At 41.9% G+C, this 15109-nt stretch overlaps 1 protein-coding gene across 18 annotated transcripts; it reads right to left on the minus strand.

The window, feature by feature from the left end:
* Window positions 1-645: 645 nt before the first annotated feature.
* On the minus strand, window positions 646-12672 carry LOC100285328 (UBP26). 18 transcript variants are annotated; one of them, XR_004851251.1, is made up of 15 exons: window positions 12284-12487; window positions 11965-12055; window positions 11269-11865; window positions 10112-10367; window positions 9320-10011; window positions 7589-7697; window positions 7237-7418; window positions 6333-6608; window positions 6032-6239; window positions 5214-5285; window positions 4137-4345; window positions 2871-3134; window positions 2520-2661; window positions 2251-2428; window positions 646-1871 (listed from the first exon to the last, which is right to left on the minus strand). XR_004851251.1 is itself a non-coding variant. In XM_020540570.3 (14 exons), the coding sequence occupies exons 2-14, from the start codon at window positions 12042-12044 to the stop codon at window positions 2313-2315; spliced, it is 3228 nt and encodes a 1075-aa protein (XP_020396159.1). In that variant the 5' UTR covers window positions 12045-12055; window positions 12284-12619; the 3' UTR covers window positions 1967-2312. The 18 variants fall into 18 exon arrangements, 9 of the variants coding, with proteins under 9 accessions (XP_020396159.1, XP_020396162.1, XP_035816522.1 ...); XR_004851250.1 differs by having other exon boundaries at window positions 2928-3134; window positions 4137-4370; XR_004851249.1 differs by having other exon boundaries at window positions 2251-2448; window positions 4137-4370.
* Between the last annotated feature and the right edge of the window lie 2437 nt (window positions 12673-15109).

Consider the following 15109-nt stretch of genomic DNA (forward strand, 5'->3'; position numbering starts at 1 on the left):
TTAAGTCAGCAGCATATAAGACTACATAACCCCAACATGAAGTTGATAAACCACAATTTTCTAGTGAGGATCTTATAATCTACTTAATTATCTTTTTAAGAGATTTTGCCAAATCATTTTAGTATGGATAAATGGGAGTGTTGTATTTAAATTCGTAAAGCCATACAATAATCATTAAATGCATGTGAGAACAGTAGTATTATCGATCGAATAGATCAAATTTGATGTTCACGGTGGTTTGCTTTTAAATTTAGTTAATCTTTGCAAGGATATGATTGTAGATAAAAGATAGACATGAGATCATGTAGATGCATCTATAAGAACTATGAAATACCTAAACGGTTCATATAGTGGTTAGATAGGGCCACATGTATCCCCTTGAATGTGGAAATTTAAGACTCATGTTTGATTTTAATATAAGGTCCGAGTTGCACATGGTGTGCATATAAAATCTAATGATTTTAGAAATTTATCAACATATAACTGCCAATATTTTTTGGCCAAGGCGATTATGCCAAGTTTGTAACATTCTGAAATTTTATCTTATACACAAAATGTGATATGGGTTTGATGTATATATAGTACAATCTAGTTGGTAAAGAGAATCGTTTCAAGTGTTTGTTTGTCATCTAAAATCTTTAGTGGTGAGTAGAAATTCATCATTATTCTCATCATGGATATGGATACAACATTGCTTTGTGTTATGGCTATAACAACCACATTTCTGATGAAGAGCCGTCACTGCAGAACGAGTAACAGCGTATCGGTGCCGAAGATTGTACAGCTTGCGAGCCGGGCATCCTCCATTTCCAAAGTCAATATTTACCCCCCAAATTCAGTGACCAGAATTCGACATTGTCATCCAATCGTCCTAGGCGGCAATATTATGATCAGCCAAATGGGCCTACACACGCACCGAACAAAGGAGTAAACCCTAAAACAACAGGGTACAGGAACATACAACAGGGGTCAAAAGGCCCTGCGACCTCATCTAACATAACAAACTCATCGGCATTAAGGCTCCTCCAGCCTCTCAACACGCCTCTGCTAGCCATGCCACCAGGCACCAGGTGACCCAGGTACAGGGCATGTCACTCAGCCCGCACAACCAAAATAGATAAAAAAAGACTATGCAGGCAAGGCAACAGCATGGCCGAAAACAGCAACTTCCTACTAATACTAGTAATCATATACTTACATCGGGAAAGACTTGGGCACTGTTTGGTTTCTTTAGTCTAGGGACTAAAGTTTAATTAGGGGACTAAAGTTTAGTCCCTAACATATTTGGTTCTATAGACTAAAATTAGTAAGAATATACAAAATGACTCATAAGAAGACTAAAATTGTCTTTAACATTCTCGTGCTATTAGTACAATTGAACTAAATGATGGGCAAATGTGGAATTAATATGGTTTAGTCTTTTTAGCCACATTTTGAGAGACTAGGGACTAAAACAGTTTAGTCTCATTTTTAGTCCTACCGTTTGGCAATCTAGGAACTAAATGGAACTAAAATGGAGGGACTAATCTTTAGTCCCTCAAACCAAACGGGGCCTTAACTACAGTAGGTACCCCATACATTTTCCTCGCTAAACAACCTTAGCTTGACTGAGGGGGTGTTTGGTTTCAAGGGACTAATGTTTAGTCCCTTCATTTTATTCCATTTTAGTATATAAATTGTCAAATATAGAAATTAAAATAGAGTTTTAGTTTCCATATTTAGCAATTTTGGAACTAAAATGGAATAAAATGTAGGGACTAAAAATTAGTCCCTAAAAACCAAACACCCCCTGAGCATGGAGATAAGGGGTCGACAAAAATTTCCACCTCGGCGGCTGCCAGAACCACCATAATCATGAATCAATCGGCCTTCTGCATCTCGAGAGAGCACGTGTTAGCGTCAAAAGATATAAACGGGGAAATGGACTGAAACGTAGGGTGGCAGGCTGGCAGCAGTGCGATATGAATGAGCAGTGGATAAAACTGACATTCCAACTTTGTTGATATCCTAAAATTCATTTCATACACGGCGCATGGAACGGAAGATGAATAATATATACATAATGAAAATAAGGGTTCAAAACCGTAGTTAACTTTGAAGTTCTGTCGGTTGCATGATCGACAGTGGAAGCAGGTGCATATACAAGTGGGACTTTGATAGTCAGAGGGAGAAGGATGTAGAAGTAGTGATCGCCATTCAGAAAAAACAGCAATATGCAATAAAAACAAAGAATAAGCTAGTCAGCATCACCTCCCAGCAGGCTTCACCAGCTTAAGTCAGCAGATATGCAGCTACATATCTGATGTGGGAACTCATTCACTAAAAGCTATATCCTGACAAAGCTGAGCTGAGACAGTTGATGTCAACAGAGTTCCTCGAAAGCCTTCCTCAGCCTGTAGCATATCATCCTTTTGTTCTGAAATCTCATCTGAAACACATAAACGATCACTTGAAGTTGAAACCATCAACAATCTCCTTTTTTAGAAATAATTTGCCACACCATATATTTGATTATTCACCTGCAATGTCACGGTTCTCATATATTTCAGAGTCTCTGACCCAGAGAAAATCCCCAGGAAAAATACTCTTATCAGCAAGAGTAGCAAAATCATCTTCAATCTCAACAGAGCCTTTGTGAAGCATTTGGTTCTCCTTAACAATCTGAATGTAACAAGAGCACATGTAAGCTATTTAAATATTTGGAGCAGTTGAAAGAAGCACACAAGTATAAAGAACAAGAAAGCCCATCCCATAGCTTGATGGAAAAACATAAATGTATGAAGTCCCTTTTGAAACATGAAGAAGGAAACAACTATGGTACAGATTAGTATCTGTGATCGCACAATTTTAGTGATTCCCCTTGTGCATACCCCTAAAGATTCCCATATCATCAGTTTCAACTGATAGACAGATGTAGAGCCAGAGACTTTCAAACTGATTGAGTTTCCAGAGCTTGTTCTCCGGGAACGCTTCGATGTCCGACGATCTGGTACAGTAACAGCTTTAGATGCTTCTTTAATAGACTTTGGTGCTTCTTTTCCATGGACAAAGTAAACGTGGATATCTTCATTTTGATAGTTGAGTTTTTCCACCAATGCACAGCTCTCCCTTTCGCCAATACATTCTTCACAAACCTAGCATACAAAGTTCATAGGTAGAGCTGAAATGGGGAAAATTTTAGAAGTAACTTATACTCACTAGGTGTAATCATGTAAAATCCTTTCAATGTCTGAACAATGAAGAAACTACAAGAAGCATCAGTTTTCTGAAGTAATGCAGCGCTAAAGACCAAAAAAATCACCAAAATAGCTTAATTAGCATCATGTTTCAGTGCATTAGTCTCAAGATTCTGCAGCTTATTCCCTCTCATACTCCTTGCAGGATGGGATTCAGACACCAGCTGGGTGTTGGTATCTCAATATTTGACCTATAAAGGTTACATGGTTCTGTTAAAGAGCCATGTCGACATGCCATTGTTAGCTTATGTGATACACTATAACATGGATATTGTTAGCATGCTGTATAGGCCCATGGGCCTTTAGGGTGTTCGGTTGGCCCAGGTGGGTGGTCGGCTGCAACCCTAGAGTAGTGGCGGCTGCAGCCCCTCTCCCCTTTTTGGTAGTATTGGATCTGATTGGCAAGGTGTCCCTAGATTAGTACTTTCCTGATTCTCTAGATTAGCACTTTCCTATTTCTGGGACATCCTTGCCTATATGTACTGAGCCTTGGGCTCCCTCAATAATCAATCCAATAATCATTTCCCAGCCATCCTCTTTCAGATATAATTCTCTCAAAAATAAAGATCTATTTTCTTCTATATATGGGCATGAATGTATAGTAGTAATGTGATTACGTTCTTACTTTTAAGTAGCAATACATACAAGGTTGTGTATCATTTATATGATACAACTCCTATTAGGTCTTCCTAACAACATCTTATCAGGCCTCAACCATGGGAACCACTAATACTCCCTCTGTCCAAAATTGTAAAGCGTTCTAGTTGTAGCCCTCTTTCCCAATGTCCATGTTAATATGAATGATGAATCTAGACACATATACAAACCACATACATAGAACAATGTATGTATCTATTCAAGACCCAAAACCCATTAAAAATTACCCCTCGAAAAGTTTACCTCGGGATCAGTTCTGATATAAGGCTCTCTGGCTCCCAAATCATCGTTTGTGTCATCAAGAGACTGGCCTAGATTTCCATCCGTAATCGGCACTGCTTCAGATGATCCATGCAGTTTGTCTTGAGAACTCTTGCTAAAAGCAATTTCAGCAGATATACCTTTTCCAGGTGTAGCACTCCACTCTTCAGAGAATAATTTCCAATCATACTCTGGGATTATGGTTAACCCATCAGTCTGAAAACATAGGATGATGATTAATAATACTTTGTTTTCATCATGCATGGCAACTTGTAGTAGTAATAAAAATCCCAAATTATACAGGCAGTTAGACAATGCAAAAACAAAAAGAAAATGATAAGGTAGCTGTTCGGCAGTGCAAGAAGAGTAGAAAGCGGCAAAAGTATAATACAAGAGACAGTAACAGAGTGTAATGGTTAAGGCTTCCGAGTAGCACCTCTAGATCCCGGGTTCGATCCCCCTCGAAGGCGAATTTCTGGCTTGGTTAAAAAAAAATCCCCTCGATGTGCCCACCGCTCCCAGGTTACTTCCTGCGCGCCACCCTCCCCGGTTAGGCCGTTGCAGAGTGGGCGGTGACGGCCCGCTAGTGATGGGAGGCCAGGGTTCGAGGATTTTCTCGACCGGGATCATGTTTCGGTCTCTTCTTAATATAATACCGGGAGGGCGGTCTTTCCCTCCTCGGCCGAGTTTTTTTCAGTAACAGCCTCACGTTTCAGACCCAAGGGCCTATTTGGATGCTATAGCTTTCAAAAACTACAGTTTTTAAAACACCTTGCTACATCGCACAGTTTTAGAGTACCAAAATATTTTACAGCATTGTGAAATGAACAATGTGTTTCACAGTCTCGGAATTTAAGTTCACGCTTCCATATTAAAATTTTCTGTTAGGCATACTATTTCACTTCAGCCATGTTTCTTTCAAACAAATTAAATGGTAGTTATATGTGCAAGGCCTAGTTTGAGAAGTGATGGTCAAATGCTCCAAACAAACTAATGATGAAATATATATTTTATGTTCAGAAGCATAGTAAGGAAAATTTGTGAAGAAAATGGACTTACATTTGATGCTTTCTGAATGATGCTCCCACGCTTTAAAACAAGATCCAAAGGCCTTTGCAGCAATCTTGAATGCTGAAAATTACCAATCCTCATGTTAAAAAAGAAAGTGCTTTATACACCTGATAACTAAAATTGGTAAAAAGAAGTATAGTTAATCACAACCAACAGAAACACAGATATCTTATCAAGGCAAAAATTAATCCATAAACCATGTAAAATTCATATGCAAACATAGATTAAATTATTAAAAAAAACTCGACCTGTGGGGTAAGATCACCCCTACGGCATTATATTAAGAAGACCTCTTGCAGGTCGAGAAAACCCCCAATGGCCCCACCCATACACAGCGGCATCATAGCCCATATGTGGGAACGACCGAGACCAAGGCTGGGTCTTAGACATATGCTTTGGCGTGGAACAGACAAGGGAATTTTTTTAACCACAACCTAAAATTCGCTCCCACGGGGAGTCCCCAGGACCTGAGGAGTGCAACTCAAACCACCTAACCAACTCAACTAGAGGCCATATTTGGGTCTAACTTAATGGATTGATGCAGTATACCACGCTACTCTGCCGCAAAATTGTACAATGCCGGCAATCAGGTTTTGTTACAATCCTGTTCCCCAGCTGATCATAATCTCTTCAGAAGTATGTTACAAACAATACATAATCTCAAATGTTCGGAGTTCAGACAAGAACGTCATTTGAAGTTCTAATGGGATCCCATTTGTTCTTGACAGAGTCTCACCTAAACTCTCAAATGACAAATATTAGAGTTTAAGAACAAGACAAAACCAGTATGTGACATATTAGTTTACCTTTTCACATATAAGTGACCTGGCAACAGCTTCCAGAGTTTGAGGTTCTGGTAATGAAGAAATGTTTTTCCCAGTTGCTGTAATATAAGCTCTCCATTCTGACAACCAAGATGAAGGAACCAAATAATATTTTTGACCAGGATGAAGCGCAAAGCTTTTCCCAGATATCAACTTTTCATGGTTCTGTCGTTGCTTGAGTTTCACTGCTCTGGAAGTCATAAAGATGCATAAAAAATGCATATTAGATATAAATGTTTTAGTGCATAACTCAATATCTAGAATTTATTTTCTAACTTCATACCTAAGATTAACCTCCACAGAAGCAACATCAGACAATTCTCGGCTGCAGGTTTCACATGGATGACTATCTGATGGAAAAGTCACTGTATCATCAGCCTTCTTCTCATGGACTGTTTGGTAGAGAAATAGCCAGAGGATCTCTGGTACAGATACCCGTTTTGCCCCTGGAGCATGTTCTGGCAGAAAATCCCCATGGCAACATCTTAAAGCACTTGTTGGTCCGTTATCCCCATCAGAAGGGATATCAGCATTTTTTCTACGCAGCCAATGAGTCAACCTAGGAGTAAAAACAGAAAAAAAATCAGCATAACCATACCCGCAGCAGGTGTGCACACAACAGAGGGCTAATTCATGGTGAGATGTGCTTAGTGCAAGGTTGAACAAATGACAAACCGCAAGGTAAACTTAAATCAGCTAAGGTTTAACAGTTCATTCAAGAAAAACATAACAAAATGTAGAAAGAGGGATATTTAATCATGATCAGCTTTTTGAAATAACCTCTAAAAGGTTGAAATATAAACATAAAGTTGGGGTGTACATATAACATATCATGAATATTAATCTTGCATTGACACGCTGGTCTACAGTGCATGAACTCAAAAAAGAATCGAAGGGCTATAAGGCGCACAGTTCATATAAAGGCAAGCAGTAGCAAAAAAAATCTCAATCATAGGGCAGACTCCCCCTCAGGCTGTAGATGAGGGCAGAAATCCTAAGCACCAAAAATATTATCTTACACATATAGCAATAGACAAATACTCTGGATAGTTAGGCAAGAACTATTCCTTAATCCTTATCCGTTGTGGCATACAGCTTATGCATAGTTAACTACAGCTCCAAAAGAGAACACAGATAACTATACAGAAGCAAGATCAGAAATCAAGAGAAGGTTGCACTTCGCATACCATGTCTTTGAGATAAAGTAAGAAGGACCATCTGGACAATTACCAGCAAGTGCTGCTTCTGCGAGTGTTTTCAATGATGCTCTTCGTTCACGGTAAACATCAGCAGATACTGCACTTTTTGCCCCGTCTTTAAGACACTCCATGCAAAAATCGTCACTGTTCAATATAGGTCCCCCTCCATACTTGAATTATTGCAATGACAACCAAAGAAAAGTCGTCAATATTATGACACAATCATTACAATATGAGTGCAACAACTAATGTGATGCTTTGGACGTACAGAAAACCATTTAACTTTAATGCAAGTCAAAATTATAGGAAGTGCAAACCAAGATCTAGGAAAGTTCCATACTTTCGAATGTAATTTCTGCCAAGCTACAGATGATAACCGCTTCATTGATGTGACTTTAGATGCTGGAACCTTTCCATGTTCACATTGAATTGCACCATTGTCGATGGAACTGCAGGAAACAAGCCACAACTGTAAAAACACGATTTTTCAATTCAGCAAGGAATAAAGAAAGGCCAACCAGTTGCTGCGTAAAAGCAATTAATATTCCAGTGCCATCAACTTTCTTTGCACCAAATATAAGTCCTATGAGAATCCCTGCAGCATGATCTAAGTCCTATGAGGATCCCTGCAGCATGATCTAAGTCCTATGAGGATCCCTGCAGCATGATTGTCCAAGTGATGGCAGCTGTACCACAGGGAAAGCTAGAAGAAAAAGATAGTGGAGACTGGAGAGATTGTGGTTTATTATTTGCTTCATGCAAGCAGCGTGAACCCAATTGGCATATATGAGTTCAACCCTTCATAAACAGTGTCTACTACATATAACTCAATCAGAATTAAATGATCTTACCCAACTTACTTGATGCAAACTATTAAAAATATACTGTTTACTATTGGTACAGCCACAGCTTGCGACAATAGTTCAGGTGTAGTGTTGTTTCATTGTTTGTTGCATTTGAAAAAAAAAATTACCATTATTGAGTATTGACTCCATGAAAAACCACCAACCATAGCATTCCAACATCACAAATGTTGCCATGCAAGCTAAGGATGCTCATGACTAAAGGGAAACATACTGATATCCAATCAAACATCCTTTGGCACTGAACATAATATTCAAAATTCAATCACAAAACAGAAAAAGGTGATCAAAGAAGTATCACACACTAAACCAACCTTATCTAAACAAACTATGAGAAAAGGCGGTTTTAATGTAACAGGAACAAAGTTGGCGACTAGTAGTACTGATTGGAGCTTCAAGATCAGTTAGCCCATTCCATATAACCATGGTAAATAAGTAGTGCTGAATAATATTAAATAAACCCAATCAAATATTAAATACTGACTTATTAGATGGTCGGTGCAGTCGGATTTAGATAAAAATTCATGTAATGGGTGTAGTCAGATACTTTTGTTTGTGATACAAATCACACTATCTTTTAGGTTTAAATGCTCATTTTATTATCATTTAGCAGATGAACTGGCCCTTACCATAAACAGTATGCTTACCAATACAAAGTGTGATGGAATAAGTCATGTGGTCTTCGTGTGGAGGACAGTCCGCACAGCATCTCTGCTGTAGGACAGCAGCAACAGCAGTTCTTGACTGCAAGGACTGCGGCAGACAGCACAGCAGCAGTCTTTTGACTGCAAGGACAGCGTGCTGCAGGCATCCACTTTTTATTTTCCAGCTTTTGGAGGACAGCAGCTTGCTCAGTTTTTCTTTTGACTAGAGTACAACAGCACCTAGTGGTTAGTGCAGTTTGTAGGACAGCATATTCGCAACTCTAGGAAGCATATGCTGCAGCCCCTTGGTCTATAAATATGTATCCCAACCCTTAGACGGGTATGGCATTGTGTAGTGTTTGAGGAAATAAACAGAAAATTGCCCCAACTCATAGTGTCATCCTCTTGATGAGAGTTAGAGTCCCTCTACTTACAAAGTGGTGTTACAAAGTAGATGCTAAAACTTTTCATGGCACTTACACAAATAACTGTGTTGTTATGGTAATCTTAAACTTCAAAAAATAGTGCATTTCAATGTAGAAGGGGGACAAAGAATAAACTTACGAGGGGGGAGTAATATTATCTGCCCACTGACGAAGCCAGTCTGTTGAGATCCAAAAATATGAATCATCTCCTGGGCCTGCAGGTGCTTCTGTCAGAACAGATTTTACTTCTTGACGCCTCTCTGTTATATATGCCAAATGGCTGTCCTTCTTGCTTTGGTATTCCACACACAATTTTGTATATGATGCATTTAGTTCATTAATTTCATCTAGAAGATGGTGTGGAAGTAAATCATTATTTATCTCCACAATTTTATTGCTTTCAGTGGGATTGACATCCTTAGTGATACATTTGTACATCAGCATATAAGCATCGGTAGATGAAAACATCTCCCCCATGGTAGAACTAGGCGCTGCCTCATGGTGGCCATTATTATTATTGTTTGTGACAGAACCTTCTGTGGAGGTATTTTGGGACTTCTGATCATCTTTGTTTGATGCCTTTCCTGGTTTTTCACCAAAAGGATGCAAACCAAGTTTGGATACAGTCTCATCATCAAACTCCCACCATTGCCCATTGCTTTCATCTTTTATATGTGCCACATAGTGTCCACTGTTAGCACCAGTACCCTTGTGAATTAAAATAGCAGACAAGGCATAAGTGCAACTAGATGAAGGCTCTGATAATCGTTTTCCCAAATCAAGTTGTCCTGGGAAACTGAATGTTGAAGAAATTTTTTTCTTTGTTGTTGTCTGGCAATGAGAAAAGATAGAAAAAACTTCACAAAAAAGGAGAAGAATGCACAGGACTAAAGAAATGTGAAAGGAACATTTTACAATCAAGGTATATTACCTTCGGGAGGAATACATAACGCTTCAGTTGAAAATTGACAACTGGAGGAAGTGATCGAAGTTTTATACAACGAGTGGCATCTACCCTTTTTTGACATGACTCACAAAAGTATTGATTCTCCCCATCCAGTGCTTCCTCGCTAAAGTACTCATTCAGACTTTCTTCCAAATTATTTAAACCTTTGATATTCAATTCCAGCTCATAAAAGTCCTCCATTTTTGAAGATGCTGCAGATTCCTTTCCACATGACGAGCACCTTAAGGGATGATGGTTAAACATCAGTCCCCCACAAATTACACCAGTAACTTGTCCAATTCAGCAGTATGGAAATAACAAGCTAAAGCATAGCCAACATTGAGCACATTAACATAATGTAGCACATGCCACAAAATGGGACTCCTGAGTGCTGATCATTTTGCTTGACCTATTTCGACAACTCAACAGTACAATATGAACAGTATAAGTTTTGATTTCATGTGCTCAGGACCATGATCAGCAAATATTCGCTTTGATGTAGAAGTGCTATGAAAGTGAACAACATAGAAGGCAAAGAACTTGCCAGTGACAATGCAGGCATCTGCTTAATTTCTTTCTAACTAAGCATATATGTTATCAATACAGTCACAGAGCCCTGAAACTAAAAGTCTTCCCTTGGCATGCTTCTCTGAGCACCAAATACAGCAAATAGGAATCTAGTTCATCAGAAGCATTGTCAGGTTTATTGGTTATGAGAAAAGTTAACCAGGTAGCGAGCCTAGATTCATGGCAAAGCATCTTACTGCATTGTCAGAACTACATTGTCGAAGAACAGAGCTAGTTGAGCAAACGACAGCTAAAAACATAATTATGCGAAATATTGCTAATAAAAATCTTTTCTAGCATCTTAAAAGAAGCCATGGTGCTAGCTCGAACGACATAAATATGGAAACAGCAGTGTCATATAGGACTCAACCAAAATAGAGTAGCATGGCCAAGCAGTAAGCTTTCAAAGACAGCGTTCTCCTGAACAACAATAGAATATCTTCTGAAGCAGATGGTATTTTTTTCCCAACTGCTATTGCCTGAATGGTGTTATGGGTAGCTTGATTTTCTATCAATCAAAATCGAAGTCAAAACAACTAAGAAGTACAAACATACTTCAAATGCATATTCCATACCTTGTTACATGTGATACGCTGCCGCAAAACAGATTTTGCACGATTGTTCTGGCTCCAGGAACCTTGGAATGACTTAACGATTGCTCGAGCAGAGACAGAAACAAAGTGAGAAATTCATGGCTGTCCTGCTGGACACCATTGTCTAATTCCAGTGTCTTAATAAAAGGCGCTGAATCAATGAATAACATTTTGCTTGAGTGTAGCTGTGCAAACAACCGTGCTAGCTGATCCAGAACAGGATGCTTCTCCAAAACGTCCAGCTCCAAAGAGAAAATGCCTGAGCGGAATGCAATGTTCATGTAAAGGCACTGAAGTATGCTATTTGCATAACAGGTTGCACCCAGGTTAGTCAATCCAGCAGGCGTATCAGTGGAATCGCGGAGGTCCTTGGATGGATTGGGGCCGAGACCACGAACCATTTCCTGCATTTTCTGCCAGAGGCCAGTCTTCCGAACCCCATTGGCAGCAGGGATCAACCCACAGAAACAATTTGGGGAATCCTTAGTATTGCCATGGCAGCCATGGCAAGGCGGTTTCCACACCATGTAAAGCTGGCAGATATCGTCTTTCGAGATATCACCGGCGGAGTGTATCTTCCTGCGAAATTAGTAGCCAGAAACCAAAAATGGGCAGCATAAACAATGTGCCACTTCTAAAACCACCGCTATCTGACAAAAAAACTAGTGCCATGCATACTTGAAAACAGCCGCAGACGGATTAATGGATTCATCAGATCGTGGCCTCTTGCTCTTGTTGCGAGTGTTGGGCCTGCTCATCAGGGGCGGACCTAGTATAGGACATGGATCAGATCCGAACCAGGGGCAAAACCAGTGAAGGACATGGATGTACACATGTAAACCAGATATTTTTTTGCAAAAAAAAAAATTAATTCAGTAGGCATAAAAGATGCATGGCTAGATCAGATCCGAATAAAAATAGCCAAATAGCTTCGTATGTTAGGGTTTGGGTGCTCAGTTTCGCACAACAGGCAAGGTAAAAGAAGGGGTGGGCAAACCTGATGGTTGCTCGTCACCAGCAAAGAGTCCCACAGAGACCTCGCTTAGGTCGGCGGCGGCGGCTCGTCGCCACGAGACAGAGGGTAGGCGCCGGCGGTGTCCAAAGTCGCCACGAGAGCGCACGCCTCACGCTAGGTGAACGGGAGAAAAAAAAATAGTGCGAAATTTGCTGTGCCAGTGGGCCTCCAACAAACCTGCTACCCTACGTGTCTTTTTTCCATTTTATATTTAAAAATAATCCAAATTTCAATTTTATATATCGATTTCTAAGGTCATGTTTGTTTGAACTGCATGTTGCAATGTCCTATATATACGTCATTTAAATCTCTAGATCTGTTATTCTCCGCTGAAAGCTTCAGGTTTTAAGCTAAAAAACTGCCCAAAAGTTGAAACACACGTGACCTAAATTTTGCATTTATAGGTAGTAGGTACCTGCCGTGTATGAGGGGGGCGACAGGAACCTGTTGCTGCCCATTGGGTTGGCGCCAGGTCTCTAGCCACCATGCTACGAGGCCATTGGTGCCCACCCACGTATATAATTTTATCTCCAAAGTTTGTCTATCATGTAATCTTTTTCATTTAAATTAGAGCTAAGAAAGACGTAAGTGTTGAGATAGTGTCTGTTTGGCACAAAAAGAGCCAGCGGACGGTCTGGCCCTGGAGCCGGACGGTCCGCAGTCCGGACAGTCCGCGCCTGTGGGCCGGACGGTCTGCGCCTGCGCAGAGTAGATTAGGGTTCCGAGTTTTGTGCTATATTTGTTGGCTAGATTTGCAGAATTAGCTCGGAATGCAGTCGTGTTGTTGAGCACCGAATTGAGCCTGCGGACGGTCCGGCCCTGAGGCCGGACGGTCCGCGGTCCAGACAGTCCGCGCCTGGGGGCCGGACTGTCCACGCGTGCGCAGAGCAGATTAGGGTTCCGAGTTTTGTGTTACGGTTGTTAGCTAAAATCACGGGAAAAGCTCGGAAATTAGTTTGTAAAGGGTCCAGCCCCCCTCCTCTATAAATAGAGAGGTATACGGCCGATTTGGAATCAACAATCGAATCAATACAACATCTATTTCGCATTTTATCCTAGGAGTAGTTCTAGTCTAGTTTAGGTTTAGCCACTCGATCCCCAAATTCTCCGCCTCTCCTCGACTCTACGTCGATTAGAGGAGTCTAGGTCGGCCTACCCGAGCCTAGACAACCCCTAGGATCTCTCCTCCCCGACGGGGTCCCTCCCGGGAGCGAGATCCAGGCGCCGCCGGCGATCTTCCGCCGCCCCTGCGTACGCGCGGACCGTCCGGCCCTAGGGCGCGGACCGTCCGGTCGTCAGGCAGGAATCCCTAGCCCCTGCGCCAGGTCGCGGACCGTCCGGCCCCGTGCCGCGGACCGTCCGCGCCTGACCAGAGAGCACCGCCGCCTCACGCCAGGTCGCGGACCGTCCGGCCCCAGGCCGCGGACCGTCCGCGCCTGACCAGAGAGCACCACCGCCGGTTCTTCTTGAGTATTTGGCGCTCCAAAAAGGCGTCAACATACTTTTTTGGCGACTCCGCTGGGGACAACACATATAGACCTATCAAATCGGCCCTCAATGGCTGGTTCAAAGGATAGCTCTGAGGTTTCCACCAGCAATATCATCACACCGACATAGGAAGCCTTGCCGGCTGAAGAACAGCTCCTGTTCGAGGAGCGCCAGGAGCAGCTGATCCAAGAAGCAAAGGCGAAGTTCCTGGCTGACTTCAAAGTGGACAGGAACAACAAAGTCGTTCGGCAACGGGCGACAGATCTGGCTTCGCTCCGACCTACTACGATTACCCCAAATGTAAGTAGCACCAACGAACTCCAATCTCTTAAAGCTTACATAGACGAACAGCGAGAACAGATGCAAAATATCATAGGGGTTATGCAAAACGATTGTAGGAGACTAGTACGTGCATTTGATAAATCTAGTGTAGCAAATTTTCCTTCACACGAGGTTGAATTAGGAGATAATATACGTAATACATCGGTTAGAGGTTGTCACGACCAGTCACAACCCCCTTATGGGATGCCGATGGACACGTACCCTGAGCAAACGCAAATCGGTAGTAAACCAGCCGATCTACACGTGTCCGGACCATCCGCCCGCGAGCGCGGACCGTCCGGGTCAGCCGCAGCCGGGCCCATTTTTAATGAGTTACCTAGACACGCACCCGAGCCACCACATAGGGCAACCGAATTTAAACTACCCAGTCGGACGGTCCGCATACAACGACAGACGGTCCGCACATAATTACGGACGGTCCGGGCCAATGTCCGGACAGTCCGCATATGACCTTTTTGAGGAAGATTGTTACTTGAATCCTCACCCATCCCAGCAACACTTCCCATCACAATATGCAATGCACCAGCCCATTAATTCAAGACCTAGAGCCCAGGAAAGCTTTCCGGCCCCACCTAAAAGGCCGGAAAGAAACGATCAAACATATGAGACATATAGGGCAAATGGAAATGCACCACGTAGCTCAAACCAATGGGGAGAACGACAACATACTAACATGCAACCAACCCCACCTATGTTTGACCAGAGAGCCGGTGGTCTTGCACCGGCTGCCATTGATATAGTGAGGGAAGAAATAGCCGGGGCGTTCCAAGATAAGCTCGGAGTAAGCATGATCCCAGGGGGGCAATCATATCGGAAGCCTTATGACAGCCGATTTGATCACCACCCATACCCACAGGGAACCAGGATACCCGAGTTTGCAAAGTTTTCGGGTGACCAAGGAAAGAGCACGCGTGAGCACATAAGCCAGTTCCTAGCACAATTAGGAGAATTGGCCGACACCGAAGCATTCCGTGTGCG

The sequence above is a fragment of the Zea mays genome, chromosome 7 (assembly GCF_902167145.1).
Source record: "Zea mays cultivar B73 chromosome 7, Zm-B73-REFERENCE-NAM-5.0, whole genome shotgun sequence".
In the NCBI taxonomy this organism is placed as follows: Eukaryota; Viridiplantae; Streptophyta; class Magnoliopsida; order Poales; family Poaceae; genus Zea; species Zea mays.